Source organism: Oncorhynchus keta, chromosome 32, assembly GCF_023373465.1.
Source record: "Oncorhynchus keta strain PuntledgeMale-10-30-2019 chromosome 32, Oket_V2, whole genome shotgun sequence".
Lineage (NCBI taxonomy): Eukaryota > Metazoa > Chordata > Actinopteri > Salmoniformes > Salmonidae > Oncorhynchus > Oncorhynchus keta.
The window spans coordinates 32,644,264-32,660,669 of NC_068452.1; the positions used below are offsets into that span (position 1 = coordinate 32,644,264).

Sequence of the window (16,406 nt, forward strand, 5' to 3'; positions counted from 1 at the left end):
TGTGCTGTATTAAAGAGCACTTTTCCCCAGTGGAACTCTCTGCGCCTGATTCCGCCTGATTCCCGCGTGACAGAATCCCGCACCTAAACAACATGGAATCAGCAGGAGCAGCCGCACCTCCTCTCCCATCGATGGAGGAAAGGGTCCTCCATCATACCAGTGTTCTCCACAGGACTGGTTCAGCGATGGATCTAATGATGGAGAGGATGGATCGATGGGAGAGGAGTGGCCTTCCCACCTCATCTCCAGCACCCCCTCCTCCAGCACCTCCTGCCCCTGCTACCACATCCGGCTCCGGGGCTCTTCGGCTGGCGCTCCCACGGGAGTATGATGGAACGGCGGCTGGGTGTCGGGGGTTCCTCCGACAACTTGAACTTTACCTGGTGACCGTTCGTCCTACGCCCTCCGGGGAAGAGAGCGCAAGCGCCATCGTCTTCTGTCTGACTGGACGAGCCCGAGAGTGGAAAAACACAATGTGGTATGGCCCAGACTCGGCGAGGGATCACTACCCCGAGTTCACCCTGCCGATTCCAAGCTGTATTTGATCACCCACCAGAGGGTCGTGCGGTGGGTGAATGGCTGTTCCACCTGCGTCAGGAGACGAGGAGCGCGCAGGACTTTGCCCTGGAGTTCAGGACCTTGGCTGCAGGAGCGGGGTGGAATGGCAGGACTTTGCCCTGGAGTTCAGGACCTTGGCTGCAGGAGCGGGGTGGAACGACAGGGCCTTGATAGACGATTTCCGATGTAGCCTCAGGGAGGACATCCGCAGGGAGCTAGCGTGTCGGGACACCACCCTCACGATGGATGATCTCATCGACATGTCCATCAGTCTTGACAACCTGCTGGCTGCCCGCGGGCATTCGGAACAGGTCCTGTCGTTTCCCCCTCCCGGCCCTCCTGCTCCTATCCCTATGGAGTTAGGGGGGGCAGCTTCAAGGGGGACTGGAGGAGGAGTTTCCTCCTGCACCAGTTGTGGTCGGCGAGGACACACGGCCGACCGGTGCTGGAGGAACTCGTCTGGGAGTCGGGAGGGCAGGTGGAGCACTACTCGATCACCCCAGGTGAGTCAGCACCAGACTCACCCAGAGCTTCCTGTCGGTCATATGTATGTGTTAACCCAGGGAAAGAGGTTTTCTCCCTCTCTACAGCATAAGGCGCTAGTCGATTCAGGCGCAGCTGGAAATTTCATGGATCGGGGGCTCGCGTTAAAGCTAGGGATTCCCCTTGTGTCGCTACCTTTCCCCGTGCACTCCTTAGATAGCCAACCATTAGGATCAGGAGTGGTCAGGGAGGCCACGGTGCCGCTGGACATGGTAAATCAGGGGAGTCATAAGGAGCAGATTAATCTGTTCCTTATAGATTCACCTGCGTTTCCAGTGGTGTTGGGAATTCCCTGGCTAGCTCAGCACAACCCGGTGATTTCCTGGCGACAGGGGGCTCTTAAGGGGTGGCCAGAGGAGTGTTCAGGCAGGTGTATAGGAGTTGCCATTGGTGCGACTACGGTGGAGAGTCCAGACCAGGTTTCCACCGTGCGCATTCCCTCTGAATATGACGATTTGGCTATCGCCTTCAGTAAAAGGAAGGCGACCCAATTACCACCCCATCGTTGAGGGGACTGCGCGATATACCTCCTGGAGAACGCTGCACTTCCTAGGAGTCACGTGTACCCCTTGTCTCAGGAGGAGACAGTAGCTATGGAGACATATGTTGCTGAATCGCTGGGACAGGGGTACATTCGGCCCTCAGCGTCACCCGTCTCCTCGAGCTTCTTTTGTGTGACGCAGAAGGAGGGAGGTCTGCGTCCGTTCATTGATTATCTAGGTCTAAATTCCATCACAGTGGGGTTTAGTTACCCACTACCTCTCATCGCTACGCCGGTGGAATCATTTCACGGGGCGCGCTTCTTCACAAAACTGGCCCTGAGGAGTGCGTATAATCTGTTGCGTATCCGGGGAGGAGATGAGTGGAAAACCGCATTTAGTACTACATCTGGCCATTATGAGTACCGCGTCATGCCATATGGGTTGAAAAATGCTCCAGCCGTCTTCCAATCCTTCGTAGATGAGATTCTCCGAGACCTGCTCGGGCAGGGAGTGGTAGTGTACATCGATGACATCTTGATCTATTCTGCCACACGCGCGGCGCACGTGTCTCTGGTGCGTAAGGTACTTGGGCGACTGCTGGAGCATGACCTATATTGCAAGGCGGAGAAATGTCTGTTCTTCAAACAGGCCATTTACTTCCTGGGTTATCGTATTTCCAACTCCGGGGTGGTGATGGAGTGTGACCGCGTTACAGCCGTGCGTAATTGGCCGACTCCGACCATGGTGAAAGAGGTGCAGCGGTTTCTAGGGTTTGCCCATTACTACCGGAGGTTTATCCAGGGATTTGGTCAGGTGGCTGCTCCCATTACCTCACTGCTGAAGGAAGGACCGGTGCGCTTGCGTTGGTCAGCAGAAGCGGCAGAGTTTCAGTCGTCTGAAGGAGCTGTTCACCAATGTGCCCGTGTTGGCGCATCCGGACCTCTCTTTAGCGTTCATAGTGGAGGTGGACACGTCCGAGGATGGGGTCGGGGCCGTGCTGTCCCTGCGCTCGGGCGTGCCACCCAAGCTCCGCCCTTGTGCCTTCTTTTCGAGGAAGCTCGGTCTGGCGGAGCGGAACTATGGGGGACCGGGAATTGTTAGCTGTCGTCGAGGCTCTGAAGGTATGGAGACATTGGCTTGAGGGGTGAAACACCCTTTTCTCATATGGACTGACCATCGTAATCTCAAGTATATCTGGGCAGCGAGGAGACTAAATCCACGTCAAGCTAGATGGGCCATGTATTTTACTCGGTTTCGGTTCACCATCTCGTACCGGAAAGGCTCCCAAAACACCAAAGCCAACGCGCTGTCCTGCCTCTATGATACCGAAAAGCGGTCCGTTGAGCCAACTCCCATCATTCCACCTTCATGTCTCGTGGCACCAGTAGTATGGGAGGTGGACGCGGAGATAGAGAGGGCCTCACGGTCCCGCCGCCTGCCCTGTCGGAAGCTGGGGCCGCAGTGTGTGGGGCCATTTAAAGTCCTGAGGAGAATAAACGAGGTGTGTTACAGGTTACAACTTCCTAGGTATTACCGTATTAACCTCTCGTTTCATGTGTCTCTCCTCAGGCCGGTAATGGCTGGTCCCCTACAGGAAGGTGAGGTGCCTGAGGTCCCTCCGCCCCCTCTGGACATCGAGGGGTCCCCGGCGTACACAGTTCAAGTCATTCTGGATTCGAGACGCCGGGTGGGGGGCCTACAGTACCTCGTGGACTGGGAGGGGTACGGTCCTGAGGAGAGATGCTGGGTTCCGGTGGAGGACATTTTGGATCCTTCTCTGCTGAGAGACTTCCACTGCCTCTAACCGGATCGCCCGGCGCCTCGCTCTCCGGGTCGTCCTTGAGGCCGGTGGCGGCGCGCTGCGTGAGCCGCGCGTCAGGGGGGGGGGTACTTTTTCGTTTGTCTGTATTGTCTTATTAGTTTCACCTCTGTTATTTTGTATGGCTTAATGAGCTTCCCTATTTTAAGTACATGTACCCGCCCTTGTTTTGTGCAGGATTGTCTTTATGTTACGTTTGTGCGTTTTAGAGGTGGTTATATTTTCTGGACTTGGCACCCTGTGTTTTTGGGTAGTCACTTTGTTGTCCGCGCCCTGTGTTGTTGGGCTTGTCATTTTTGTGTGCTGTATTAAAGAGCACTTTTCCCCAGTGGAACTCTCTGCGCCTGATTCCTTCACCCACCTAGTCCCACGTGACACCTCCCCTTCCTCCTCTGAGGAGCCTCCAGTGAGGTCAGTGTACATGAATCTTATTTGGAGTGACATTTCAGCCAACTTGCCTCAACAAGTACTACATAATTGGTTCTTTAGGGTTATGCTGATGATTGAGACATTTACATCTCCTTGACAATCATGTTTGTTATAAATGACAGTTTTATGATACAAGCAATCGATTGTCATAGAGCTCTTGACATGTTCTGCACCTGAGGCTGAACTACAATGTGACAGTGTGATGAATAGTGTGATGAAGCAGCATCCATTATCATGCAGGGCTCGTAGCAGCCATTTATTTATTTCAGATTTTGATTTGATATTTACTCGAATGCACGCTTGGATGCACGCGCACACGCACACGCACACACACAGTGGAGGTGGTGTACCTTGTTGAGTGCAGCCACTCTCTGGGCGAGCTGGGCCTCTATCTCAGGCAGTGTCTCGGCCCTCTGCAGGGTCTGCTGCAGCTTCTGCTTGGCATCGTCTAGACGCTCCTGGAGCTGCCTGTTCTTCTCCTCACTCTGCAGGAGTGGAGGAGGATGAGGAGAAAGAGGAGGAAGAGGAGGAAGAGGGAGAGGTAAGATGAGGAGGAAGAGAAGGAGAAGGAATTTAACCTCACAGTCAGTAACAAAAATAATTCTTAACCCTGAACACAAAATGCAGAGCTTTTATCATTGCTAAACTACCAATCCTCTCCACTAACAGAAACAACCAGGAGAAAGCAGGTCACTTCACCCACCTGCCTGTAGAGGGAGTCTTTACTGGCCAGGTCATTCTCCAGCCTGTCTTTAATGTCGTGGAGAGACGTCGCCTCCCTCTGGGCACTTAGGTACCTGCAGGCACACAGCACAATGACATACAGCAGACACATCTTGAAGGCAATGTCATACAACTGAACACAACAGACACAATTGCCTATGGCAAAAGACATTCCCTGGTGTATTCAGGGGGGGGTGGATAGACAGTTGTATTTACCTGCGTTCTAAAGTAGTTATTCTCTCCTCCATGTCCTCTCTCTGACAAAGAGCCTGATAGAGAGGAGAACGGGGGAGGGACAGACAGAGGAAAATAGAAAGAGGGACAAATACATAAAAGTCAGACATGATCAAAGAGACTTGGCGCTGCTGCTAAACCACTAAAACTGTAGCTGAAGTATGATAATGGTTAGTTGAGGGAAGTTGTTGACAGAGGAAACACGTCTCTGCCAAGTGACAGATGTTATTGCACAAGTCCTGGAGGAGGAGGAGGGAGAGAAGGGGGAGGAGGAAGGAGAGGGGGAGGAGGAGGGAGAGGGAGGAGGAGGGGGAGAGGAGGAGGAGGAGGGGGAGGAGGAGGGGTAGGAGGGAGAGGAGGAGGGAGAGGGAGGGGTAGGAGGAGGAGGAGGGAGAGGAGGAGGGGTAGGAGGAGGAGGAAGAGGGAGAGGAGGGGGAGGAGGAGGTGTAGGAGGAGGAGGAAGAGGGAGAGGAGGGGTAGTGGGAGGCAGAGGGAGAGGAGGGGTAGGAGGAGGAAGAGGAGGGAGGGGAGGAGGGAGAGGGAGGGGGGAGGGAGAGGAGGGTTAGAATGAGGAAGAGGAGGTGGGAGAGGGAGAGGAGGGAGAAGGAGGAGGAGGAGGAGGAGGAGGAGGAGGGAGAGGAGGTGGCTGTGTGACAGCGCTAGCTTGTATCCACACGCTTGCCTGTTTACTAGTGATACTGTTGCCATGGCTACAGGGTAAGTCTCACACATACAGTATAGTACAGTAGCAGTTATTGCTGCCAAGTAGGAAAATGGCTCTGTTGCCACAGGAAACTGTTACATTTCTCTAATAGAGTAGGGAAAACAGACACACATTTCTCTAATAGAGTAGGGAAAACAGACACACATTTTTCTAATAGAGTAGGGAAAACAGACACACATTTTTCTCTATCGCAATGAGATGCTGACACACACGTGTATTTTCAACCAATTGGGAAGTAGAGCTCACCTCCTTCACATCCCTCTGCAGTTTCTGATTGGCTTCCTCTGACTTGGTCACCTCCCTCCTAGCTGCAGTCAACTGTTCCTCGATCTCCCCAACCTGGAGGGTGACATAATATTTACACACAAGAAGCCACCATCTGGGTCAGTATCACATCTATGAAAGTCATATTCCTTATAACACATGCATGTCTGGTGTATGTATGACTCAAACTGTTAGTTATCTCTATTTGTCACTCACCTGTCTGCACATGAGGGCCAGTCTTTCTTTCAGCTGGGCCAGCTCTGCTCTCTGCCGCTCTATCTCTGTTTCTCTCTGTCTCTCTCTGTCAATCTCTCCATCCTCCAGGATGGAGGAGGGTCCATTGGGCAGCCGCTGTGGGAGGAAGAAGGAGAGGAAAACGACAAGGAAAAGACAACATCATGTAAAGATGGAAATGTGATGTGACTCCTTAAACTCCAAGCAAAATATGCAGCACATGAGACACTAATACTTCAACATTTACTTCAGCCAATACAGCATAAATCCCCTCACCTCTTTCCCATTTTCTAAGCCTTGTTGGCGTCTTTTGATTTGGTCTCGTAGAGAATGGCACTAGGTCGAGATGGAGAACAGAAAGGTTTAGAAAAGATGCTTTATCTGCAGACAGAGGAAAAGGAGAACGAGCAGAGGAGGATAACTCACCTCATTTGAGGAGGACTCCAGCTCTTCCTCTAAAACAGTCACTCGCTCCAGAGCCACACGTAACCTCTCTCGCACCTAAGGAGGTCCCAGACAGACAGAGGGGGAGAGAAAGACGAGATAGTGGAAAGGGAGAAAGAGAGTGGGAGTGAAGGGGAGAGAGAGAGGTGGATGTTAGTACAGAAGGTTAAGAATAAATCCTGTGGAGCCAGCCCACTCACTCCTCCATTTAGCACCCAGACTGACCTTGTCCAGCCCTTTACCACACACACACACACACACACACACACACACACACACACACACACACACACACACACACACACACACACACACACACACACACACACACACACACACACACACACACACACACACACACACACACACACACCTTCTCGTCCAGGGCTTTGTGGTGTTCGAACAGGGACTTGAGGGCCTTGAGGACCTCCACCTCGCTGGAGACCCCGGCAGGAGACTGGGCCTGCCTCTTCACCACTGTCATCCTCAGACTGCGCTCATGACGAGACACAAGGCACTCCAGATGCTCCAGCAGCAGCTGGACACACAGAGAGCAGGGGCCACTTGGAATAAGGATCTGATCTACATGACAACAGAATTTCAGCATGCTTATAGAGAAGGACACTCAACAAGCACAGCACTTACACAAATGACTGATGACTGGCTGAGAGAAATTGATGATAAAATGATTGTGGGGGATGTCTTGTTCGACTTCAGTGCAGCTTTTGACATTATCGATCATAGTCTGCTGCTGGAAAAATGTGTTATGGCTTTACACCCCCTGCTATAATGTGGATAGAGTTCCTGGTCTAACAGAACACCGAGGGTGTTCTTTAATGGAAGCCTCTCAAATATAATCCAGTTATAATCAGAAATTCCCCCAGGGTTTTCAATTTTTACTAATGACATGCAACGGACTTTGAGTAAAGCTAGAGTGTATGTATGCGGAAGACTAAACACGTCAGCTACTACAGCGACTGAAATGACTGCAACACTCAACACGTCAGCTACTACAGCGACTGAAATGACTGCAACACTTATTAACAAAGAGCTGCAGTTAGTTTCAGAGTGGGTGGCAAGGAATAAGTTTGCCCTAAATATTTCTAAAACTAAATGCATTGTATTTGGAACAAAACACTCCCTAAACCTCAACTAAATATTGTAATAAATAATGACTAAACTGCTTGGAGTAACACTAGATTGTAAACTGTCATGGTCAAAACAAATTGATGCAACAGTAGCTAAGATGGAGAGAAGTCTGTCTATAATAAAGCGATGCTCTGCCTTCTTAACAACACTATCAACAAGGCAGGTTCTACAGGCCCTAGTTTCTACCTTCTTAACAACACTATCAACAAGGCAGGTTCTACAGGCCCTAGTTTCTACCTTCTTAACAACACTATCAACAAGGCAGGACCTACAGGCCCTAGTTTCTACCTTCTTAACAACACTATCAACAAGGCAGGTTCTACAGGCTCTAGTTTCTACCTTCATAACAACACTATCAACAAGGCAGGTCCTACAGGCCCTAGTTTCTACCTTCTTAACAACACTACCAACAAGGCAGGTCCTACAGGCCCTAGTTTCTACCTTCTTAACAACACTATCAACAAGGCAGGACCTACAGGCCCTAGTTTCTACCTTCTTAACAACACTATCAACAAGGCAGGTTCTACAGGCTCTAGTTTCTACCTTCATAACAACACTATCAACAAGGCAGGTCCTACAGGCCCTAGTTTCTACCTTCTTAACAACACTACCAACAAGGCAGGTCCTACAGGCCCTAGTTTCTACCTTCTTAACAACACTGTCAACAAGGCAGGTCCTACAGGCCCTAGTTTCTACCTTCTTAACAACACTATCAACAAGGCAGGTCCTACAGGCCCTAGTTTCTACCTTCTTAACAACACTATCAACAAGGCAAGTCCTACAGGCCCTAGTTTCTACCTTCTTAACAACACTATCAACAAGGCAGGTCCAACAGGCCCTAGTTTCTACCTTCTTAACAACACTGTCAACAAGGCAGGTCCTACAGGCCCTAGTTTCTACCTTCTTAACAACACTATCAACAAGGCAGGTCCTACAGGCCCTAGTTTCTACCTTCTTAACAACACTATCAACAAGGCAAGTCCTACAGGCCCTAGTTTCTACCTTCTTAACAACACTATCAACAAGGCAGGTCCAACAGGCCCTAGTTTTGTTGCACCTTGACTACTGTTCAGTCATGTGGTCAGCTGCCACAAAAAAATTATATTAATAATACCCATGTCAATCTCTCCTGGCAGAAAGTGGAGGAGAGATGGACTCCATCACTACTTTTATTTATGAGAGGTATTGAGGTATGTTGAATGCACCGAGCTGTCTGTCTAAACTACTGGCACACAGCTCGGACACCCATGCATAACCCACAAGACATGCCACAAGAGGTCTCTTCACAGTCCCCAAGTCCAGAACAGACTATGGGAGGCATACAGTACTACATAGAGCCATGACTACATGGAGCTCTATTCCACAGTACTACATAGAGCCATGACTACATGGAGCTCTATTCCACAGTACTACATAGAGCCATGACTACATGGAGCTCTATTCCACAGTACTACATAGAGCCATGACTACATGGAGCTCTATTCCACAGTACTACATAGAGCCATGACTACATGGAGCTCTATTCCACAGTACTACATAGAGCCATGACTACATGGAGCTCTATTCCACAGTACTACATAGAGCCATGACTACATGGAGCTCTATTCCACAGTACTACATAGAGCCATGACTACATGGAACTCTATTCCACATAAAGTAACTGACGCAAGCAGTAAAATTAGATTTGAAAAACAGATTAAAAAAAACACCTTATGGAACAACGGGGACTGTGACACAACAAACATTGGCACAGACACACACGAAAACATACGCACTATACACACACATGGATTTAGTACTGTCGATGTGGTAGTGGTGGAGTAGGGGGCTGAGGGCACACAGTGTGTTTTGAAATCTGTGAATGTATTGTACAAATACAAACTGAACTGTATAACATATAGGTATACAGACATACTCAAGCGTAAACATATGCGTGCATGAATAGACATGCACACATCAATAGACACAAAGACGTACACTTAAGCCCACAATTCAACACACACACACACACACACACACACACACACACACACACACACACACCCGTGTGTTGTTCCTCTCTGCCTTGAGTTCTGCTATCTCCTCCTCTCTCTCCAGCAGCTGCTCCCGGCAGACATTCAGCTCTTTGGTCAGCACTGCAAACTCCTGCAGAGACACAAGGGGGCGACGTTACTCACAATACACTGTGTGTAGCCATAATCATTTACAGTACATTAGCACACATACATACAGCACAATTACAAACAGTTCAACAAGACACAACTAAGCACAAAAACATTTCAACAATAAAAAAATAAACATTTAAATTACAGACCTGTGACACACTGGTGTGACACATACACACACAGTGGTTGCTGGTGGGAGGAGCTATAGGAGGACGGGCTCATTGTAATGTCTAGAATGGGATGAATAGAAGGGGATAACACACAAAGATATGGAAACCACATTTGACCCCATTCCATGCATTCCATTCCAGCCATTACAATGAGCCCGTCCTCCTATAGGTCCTCCCACCAGCCTCCACTGACCCCCCCCCCATCACTGAGTCGACTATAGTATGACGTTGAGTTTCCAACTACGTATATCTGGGAGCAGATAATGTCTATGTTCCTGACCTGGGTTGCTCATAACACTCCAGTGAACACCTCATGGCCATTCCTCATGGCCATGGCGGGGCCAGCCACGTTGTGTAGGCTAGGCTGACATATGGCCACATATGACACTGTACCATCCTCTGTCCTGTCGGCCATCTTGGCTCAGATGGACTTTACCCGTGCGTGACCAAGCCGTGACACACATTCACTATCAGTGTCACAGTAAGGAAAGGCATGCAACCGCCCGTGTCCTGGAGCATGTGAAGACTGAATCATGGGCGTTTCCACAAGCCACTGAGAGACATTGGTGCTCAGTCCAGCTCTTCCAGTATATGGTGTAATTCTACATGCCCTGGAGCATTATAACATAACACTGTTGATTATTGTGTTCAGGTAGGAATATTAGGGACTGGGCTGTCAGTGTGCACATCAGTGGTAACTACTGATAGAGGAGAAAAGAGAAAAAGACGACAGGGGAAAAAGAAGACAGGGTAAAAAGAAGACAGGGTAAAAAGAAGACAGGGTAAAAAGAAGACAGGGTAAAAAGAAGACAGGGTAAAAAGAAGCCAGGGTAAAAAGAAGCCAGGGTAAAAAGAAGCCAGGGTAAAAAGAAGCCAGGGTAAAAAGAAGACAGGGTAAACAGAAGACAGGGGAAAAAGAAGACAGGGGAAAAAAGGAAAAAGACGACAGGGGAAAAAGAAGACGGGAAAAAGGGAAAAAGAAGACAGGGTAAAAAAGAAGACAGGGTAAAAAGAAGACAGGGTAAAAAGAAGACAGGGTAAAAAGAAGACAGGGTAAAAAGAAGACAGGGGAAAAAGAAGACAGGGGAAAAAGAAGATGGGAAAAAGGGAAAAAGAAGACAGGGTAAAAAGAAGACAGGGTAAAAAGAAGACAGGGTAAAAAGGGAAAAAGACGACAGGGGAAAAAGACGACAGGGAAAAAAGAAGACAGGGGAAAAAGAAGACAGGGGAAAAAGAAGACAGGGGAAAAAGACAGGGGAAAAAGACGACAGGGGAAAAAGACAGGGTAAAAAGGGAAAAAGACGACAGGGGAAAAAGACGACAGGGAAAAAAGAAGACAGGGGAAAAAGGGAAAAAGACGACAGGGGAAAAAGGGAAAAAGACGACAGGGGAAAAAGAAGACAGGGGAAAAAGAAGACAGGGGAAAAAGGGAAAAAGACGACAGGGAAAAAAGGAAAAAGAAGAAAGGGGAAAAAGAAGACAGGGGAAAAAGAAGACAGGGTAAAAAGAAGACAGGGTAAAAAGAAGACAGGGGAAAAAGAAGACAGGGGAAAAAGGAAAAAGAAGACAGGGGAAAAAGAAGACAGGGGAAAAAGAAGACAGGGGAAAAAGAAGACAGGGGAAAAAAAGGAAAAAGACGACAGGGGAAAAAGAAGACAGGGGAAAAAGAAGACAGGGGAAAAAAGGAAAAAGACGACAGGGGAAAAAGAAGACGGGAAAAAGGGAAAAAGAAGACAGGGTAAAAAGAAGACAGGGTAAAAAGAAGACAGGGGAAAAAGAAGACGGGAAAAAGGGAAAAAGAAGACAGGGTAAAAAGAAGACAGGGTAAAAAGAAGACAGGGTAAAAAGGGAAAAAGACGACAGGGGAAAAAGACGACAGGGAAAAAAGAAGACAGGGGAAAAAGAAGACAGGGGAAAAAGAAGACAGGGGAAAAAGAAGACAGGGGAAAAAGACGACAGGGGAAAAAGACAGGGTAAAAAGGGAAAAAGACGACAGGGGAAAAAGACAGGGTAAAAAGGGAAAAAGACGACAGGGGAAAAAGACGACAGGGAAAAAAGAAGACAGGGGAAAAAGAAGACAGGGGAAAAAGGGAAAAAGACGACAGGGGAAAAAGGGAAAAAGACGACAGGGGAAAAAGAAGACAGGGGAAAAAGAAGACAGGGGAAAAAGGGAAAAAGACGACAGGGAAAAAAGGAAAAAGAAGAAAGGGGAAAAAGAAGACAGGGGAAAAAGAAGACAGGGGAAAAAGAAGACAGGGGAAAAAGAAGACAGGGTAAAAAGACGACAGGGGAAAAAGAAGACAGGGAAAAAAGAAGACAGGGGAAAAAGAAGACAGGGGAAAAAGAAGAGGGGAAAAAGAAGACAGGGGAAAAAGGGAAAAAGACGACAGGGGAAAAAGAAGACAGGGTAAAAAGGGAAAAAGACGACAGGGGAAAAAGACGACAGGGAAAAAAGAAGACGGGGGAAAAAGAAGACAGGGGAAAAAGAAGACAGGGGAAAAAGAAGACAGGGGAAAAAGGAAAAAGACGACAGGGGAAAAAGAAGACAGGGTAAAAAAGGAAAAAGACGACAGGGGAAAAAGACGACAGGGAAAAAAGAAGACGGAAAAAGGGAAAAAAAAGAAGACAGGGGAAAAAGAAGACGGGAAAAAGGGAAAAGAAGACAGGGGAAAAAAGGAAAAAGACGACAGGGGAAAAAGAAGACGGGAAAAAGGGAAAAAGAAGACAGGGTAAAAAGAAGACAGGGTAAAAAGAAGACAGGGGGAAAAGAAGATGGGAAAAAGGGAAAAAGAAGACAGGGTAAAAAGGAAAAAGAAGACAGGGGAAAAAGAAGACAGGGGAAAAAGGAAAAAGACGACAGGGGAAAAAAGAAGACAGGGGAAAAAGAAGACAGGGGAAAAAGAAGACAGGGGAAAAAGACGACAGGGGAAAAAGAAGACGGGGGAAAAAGAAGACAGGGGAAAAAGAAGACAGGGGAAAAAGGGAAAAAGACGACAGGGGAAAAAGACGACAGGGAAAAAAGAAGACAGGGGAAAAAGGGAAAAAGACGACAGGGGAAAAAGACGACAGGGGAAAAAGAAGACAGGGGAAAAAGAAGACAGGGGAAAAAGAAGACAGGGGAAAAAGAAGACAGGGGAAAAAGGGAAAAAGACGACAGGGGAAAAAGAAGACAGGGTAAAAAGGAAAAAGACGACAGGGGAAAAAGACGACAGGGAAAAAAAAAAAAAAAGAAGACAGGGGAAAAAGGGAAAAAGACGACAGGGGAAAAAGGGAAAAAAAGACGACAGGGGAAAAAGGGAAAAAGACGACAGGGGAAAAAGAAGACAGGGGGAAAAGAAGACAGGGTAAAAAGGGAAAAGACGACAGGGAAAAAAAGGAAAAAGACGACAGGGGAAAAAGACGACAGGGAAAAAGGGAAAAAGACGACAGGGAAAAAAGACGACAGGGAAAAAGGGAAAAAGACGACAGGGAAAAAAGAAGACAGGGGAAAAAGATGACAGGGTAAAAAGGGAAAAAGACGACAGGGGAAAAAGACGACAGGGAAAAAGAAGACAGGGGAAAAGAAGACAGGGGAAAAGAAGACAGGGGAAAAAGAAGACAGGGAAAAAGAAGACAGGGAAAAAAAGAAGACAGGGAAAAAAGGAAAAAGATGACAGGGGGAAAAAGGGAAAAGAAGACAGGGGAAAAAGGAAAAAGAAGACAGGGGAAAAAGGAAAAAGACGACAGGGGAAAAAGACGACAGGGAAAAAGAAGACAGGGGAAAAAGGAAAAAGACGACAGGGGAAAAAGGGAAAAAGACGACAGGGGAAAAAGAAGACAGGGGAAAAAGAAGACAGGGTAAAAAGGAAAAAGACAACAGGGAAAAAAAGGAAAAGACGACAGGGAAAAAGACGACAGGGGAAAAAGACGACAGGCTAAAAAAAGGAAAAAGACGACAGGGGAAAAAGAAGACAGGGTAAAAAGGGAAAAAGACAACAGGGAAAAAGGAAAAAGACGACAGGGAAAAAGACGACAGGGGAAAAAGACGACAGGGGAAAAAGGGAAAAAGACGACAGGGGAAAAAGGGAAAAGACGACAGGGGAAAAAGAAGGCGGGAAAAAGGGAAAAAGACGACAGGGGAAAAAGAAGACGGGAAAAAGGAAAACGACGACAGGGGAGAAAGGAAAAAGACGACAGGGGAAAAAGACGGCAGGCTAAAAAGGAAAAAGACGACAGGGGGAAAAAAGGAAAAAGACGACAGGGGAAAAAGACGACAGGGTAAAAAGGGAAAAGGGCGACAGGGTAAAAAGGGAAAAAGGCAACAGGGGGAAAAGGGAAAAAGACGACAGGGGGAAAAAGGAAAAAGACGACAGGGGAAAAAGGGAAAAAGACGACAGGGGAAAAAGGAAAAAGACGACAGGGGAAAAAGGAAAAAGACGACAGGGGGAAAAAGGAAAAAAGACGACAGGGGGAAAGGGAAAAAGACGACAGGGGAAAAGGGAAAAAGACGACAGAGGAAAAAGGGAAAAAGACGACAGGGGGAAAAGACGACAGGGGAAAAAGACGACAGGGGAAAAAGGAAAAAGACGACAGGGGAAAAAGACGACAGGGAAAAATACGACAGGGGAAAAAGGGAAAAAGACGACAGGGGAAAAAGGGAAAAAGACGACAGGGGAAAAAGGGAAAAAGACGACAGGGGAAAAAGAAGGCGGAAAAAGGAAAAAGACGACAGGGGAAAAAGAAGACGGGAAAAAGGGAAAACGACGACAGGGGAGAAAGGGAAAAAGACGACAGGGGAAAAAGACGGCAGGCTAAAAAGGGAAAAAGACGACAGGGGGAAAAAGGGAAAAAGACGACAGGGGAAAAAGACGACAGGGTAAAAAGGGAAAAGGGCGACAGGGTAAAAAGGCAACAGGGGGAAAAGGGAAAAAGACGACAGGGGGAAAAAGGAAAAAGACGACAGGGGAAAAGGGAAAAAGACGACAGGGGAAAAAAGGAAAAAGACGACAGGGGAAAAAGGAAAAAGACGACAGGGGAAAAGACGACAGGGAAAAAAAGAAGACGGGGGAAAAAGAAGACAGGGGAAAAAGAAGACAGGGAAAAAGAAGACAGGGGAAAAAGGGAAAAAGACGACAGGGGAAAAAGAAGACAGGGTAAAAAGGAAAAAGACGACAGGGGAAAAAGACGACAGGGAAAAAAAGAAGACGGGAAAAAGGGAAAAAAGAAGACAGGGGAAAAAGAAGACGGGAAAAAGGGAAAAAGAAGACAGGGGAAAAAAGGAAAAGACGACAGGGGGAAAAAGAAGACGGAAAAAGGGAAAAAGAAGACAGGGTAAAAAGAAGACAGGGTAAAAAGAAGACAGGGGGAAAAGAAGATGGGAAAAGGGAAAAAGAAGACAGGGTAAAAAGGAAAAAGAAGACAGGGGAAAAAGAAGACAGGGGAAAAGACGACAGGGAAAAAAAGAAGACGGGGAAAAAGAAGATGGGAAAAAGAAGACAGGGGAAAAAGGGAAAAAGACGACAGGGGAAAAAGAAGACAGGGTAAAAAGGGAAAAAGACGACAGGGGAAAAAGACGACAGGAAAAAAAGAAGACGGGGAAAAAGAAGACAGGGGAAAAAGAAGACAGGGGAAAAAGAAGACAGGGGAAAAAGGGAAAAAGACGACAGGGGAAAAAGAAGACAGGGTAAAAAGGGAAAAAGACGACAGGGGAAAAAGACGACAGGGAAAAAAGAAGACGGGAAAAAGGGAAAAAGAAGACAGGGGAAAAAGAAGACGGGAAAAAGGGAAAAAGAAGACAGGGAAAAAAGGAAAAGACGACAGGGGAAAAAGAAGACGGAAAAAGGGAAAAAGAAGACAGGGTAAAAAGAAGACAGGGTAAAAAGAAGACAGGGGAAAAAGAAGAGGGGAAAAAGGGAAAAAGAAGACAGGGGAAAAAGGGAAAAAGAAGACAGGGGAAAAAGAAGACAGGGGAAAAAGGGAAAAAGACGACAGGGGAAAAAGAAGACAGGGGAAAAAGAAGACAGGGGAAAAAGAAGACAGGGGAAAAAGACGACAGGGAAAAAAGAAGACGGGGAAAAAGAAGACAGGGGAAAAAGAAGACAGGGGAAAAGGGAAAAAGACGACAGGGGAAAAAGAAGACAGGGTAAAAGGGAAAAAGACGACAGGGGAAAAAGACGACAGGGAAAAAAGAAGACAGGGGAAAAAGGGAAAAAGACGACAGGGGAAAAAGGGAAAAAGACGACAGGGGAAAAAGAAGACAGGGGAAAAGAAGACAGGGGAAAAAGAAGACAGGGGAAAAAGAAGACAGGGGAAAAAGGAAAAAGACGACAGGGGAAAAAGAAGACAGGGTAAAAAGGGAAAAAGACGACAGGGGAAAAAGACGACAGGGAAAAAAGAAGACAGGGGAAAAAGGGAAAAAGACGACAGGGGAAAAAGGGAAAAAGACGACAGGGGAAAAAGGGAAAAAGACGACAGGGGAAAAAGAAGACA

General features: G+C 47.5%; 1 protein-coding gene across 4 annotated transcripts in view; it reads right to left on the minus strand.

The window, feature by feature from the left end:
- Positions 1-16,406, minus strand: part of LOC118383936 (liprin-alpha-3-like) — a 115,000-nt gene that overhangs the window by 15,422 nt on the left and 83,172 nt on the right. For 3 of the 4 annotated variants that reach the window (XM_052491436.1, XM_052491437.1, XM_052491439.1), the window contains 9 exons: positions 9,647-9,748; positions 6,828-6,992; positions 6,437-6,511; positions 6,287-6,346; positions 5,993-6,127; positions 5,759-5,851; positions 4,771-4,823; positions 4,535-4,628; positions 4,182-4,316 (listed from right to left, as the gene is read on the minus strand). In XM_052491436.1, coding sequence (XP_052347396.1) covers positions 4,182-4,316; positions 4,535-4,628; positions 4,771-4,823; positions 5,759-5,851; positions 5,993-6,127; positions 6,287-6,346; positions 6,437-6,511; positions 6,828-6,992; positions 9,647-9,748 — 912 coding nt within the window. Of the gene's footprint in view, positions 1-4,181; positions 4,317-4,534; positions 4,629-4,770; positions 4,824-5,758; positions 5,852-5,992; positions 6,128-6,286; positions 6,347-6,436; positions 6,512-6,827; positions 7,037-9,646; positions 9,749-16,406 lie in introns of those variants that run through there. The other variant, XM_052491438.1, reaches the window with a different exon arrangement.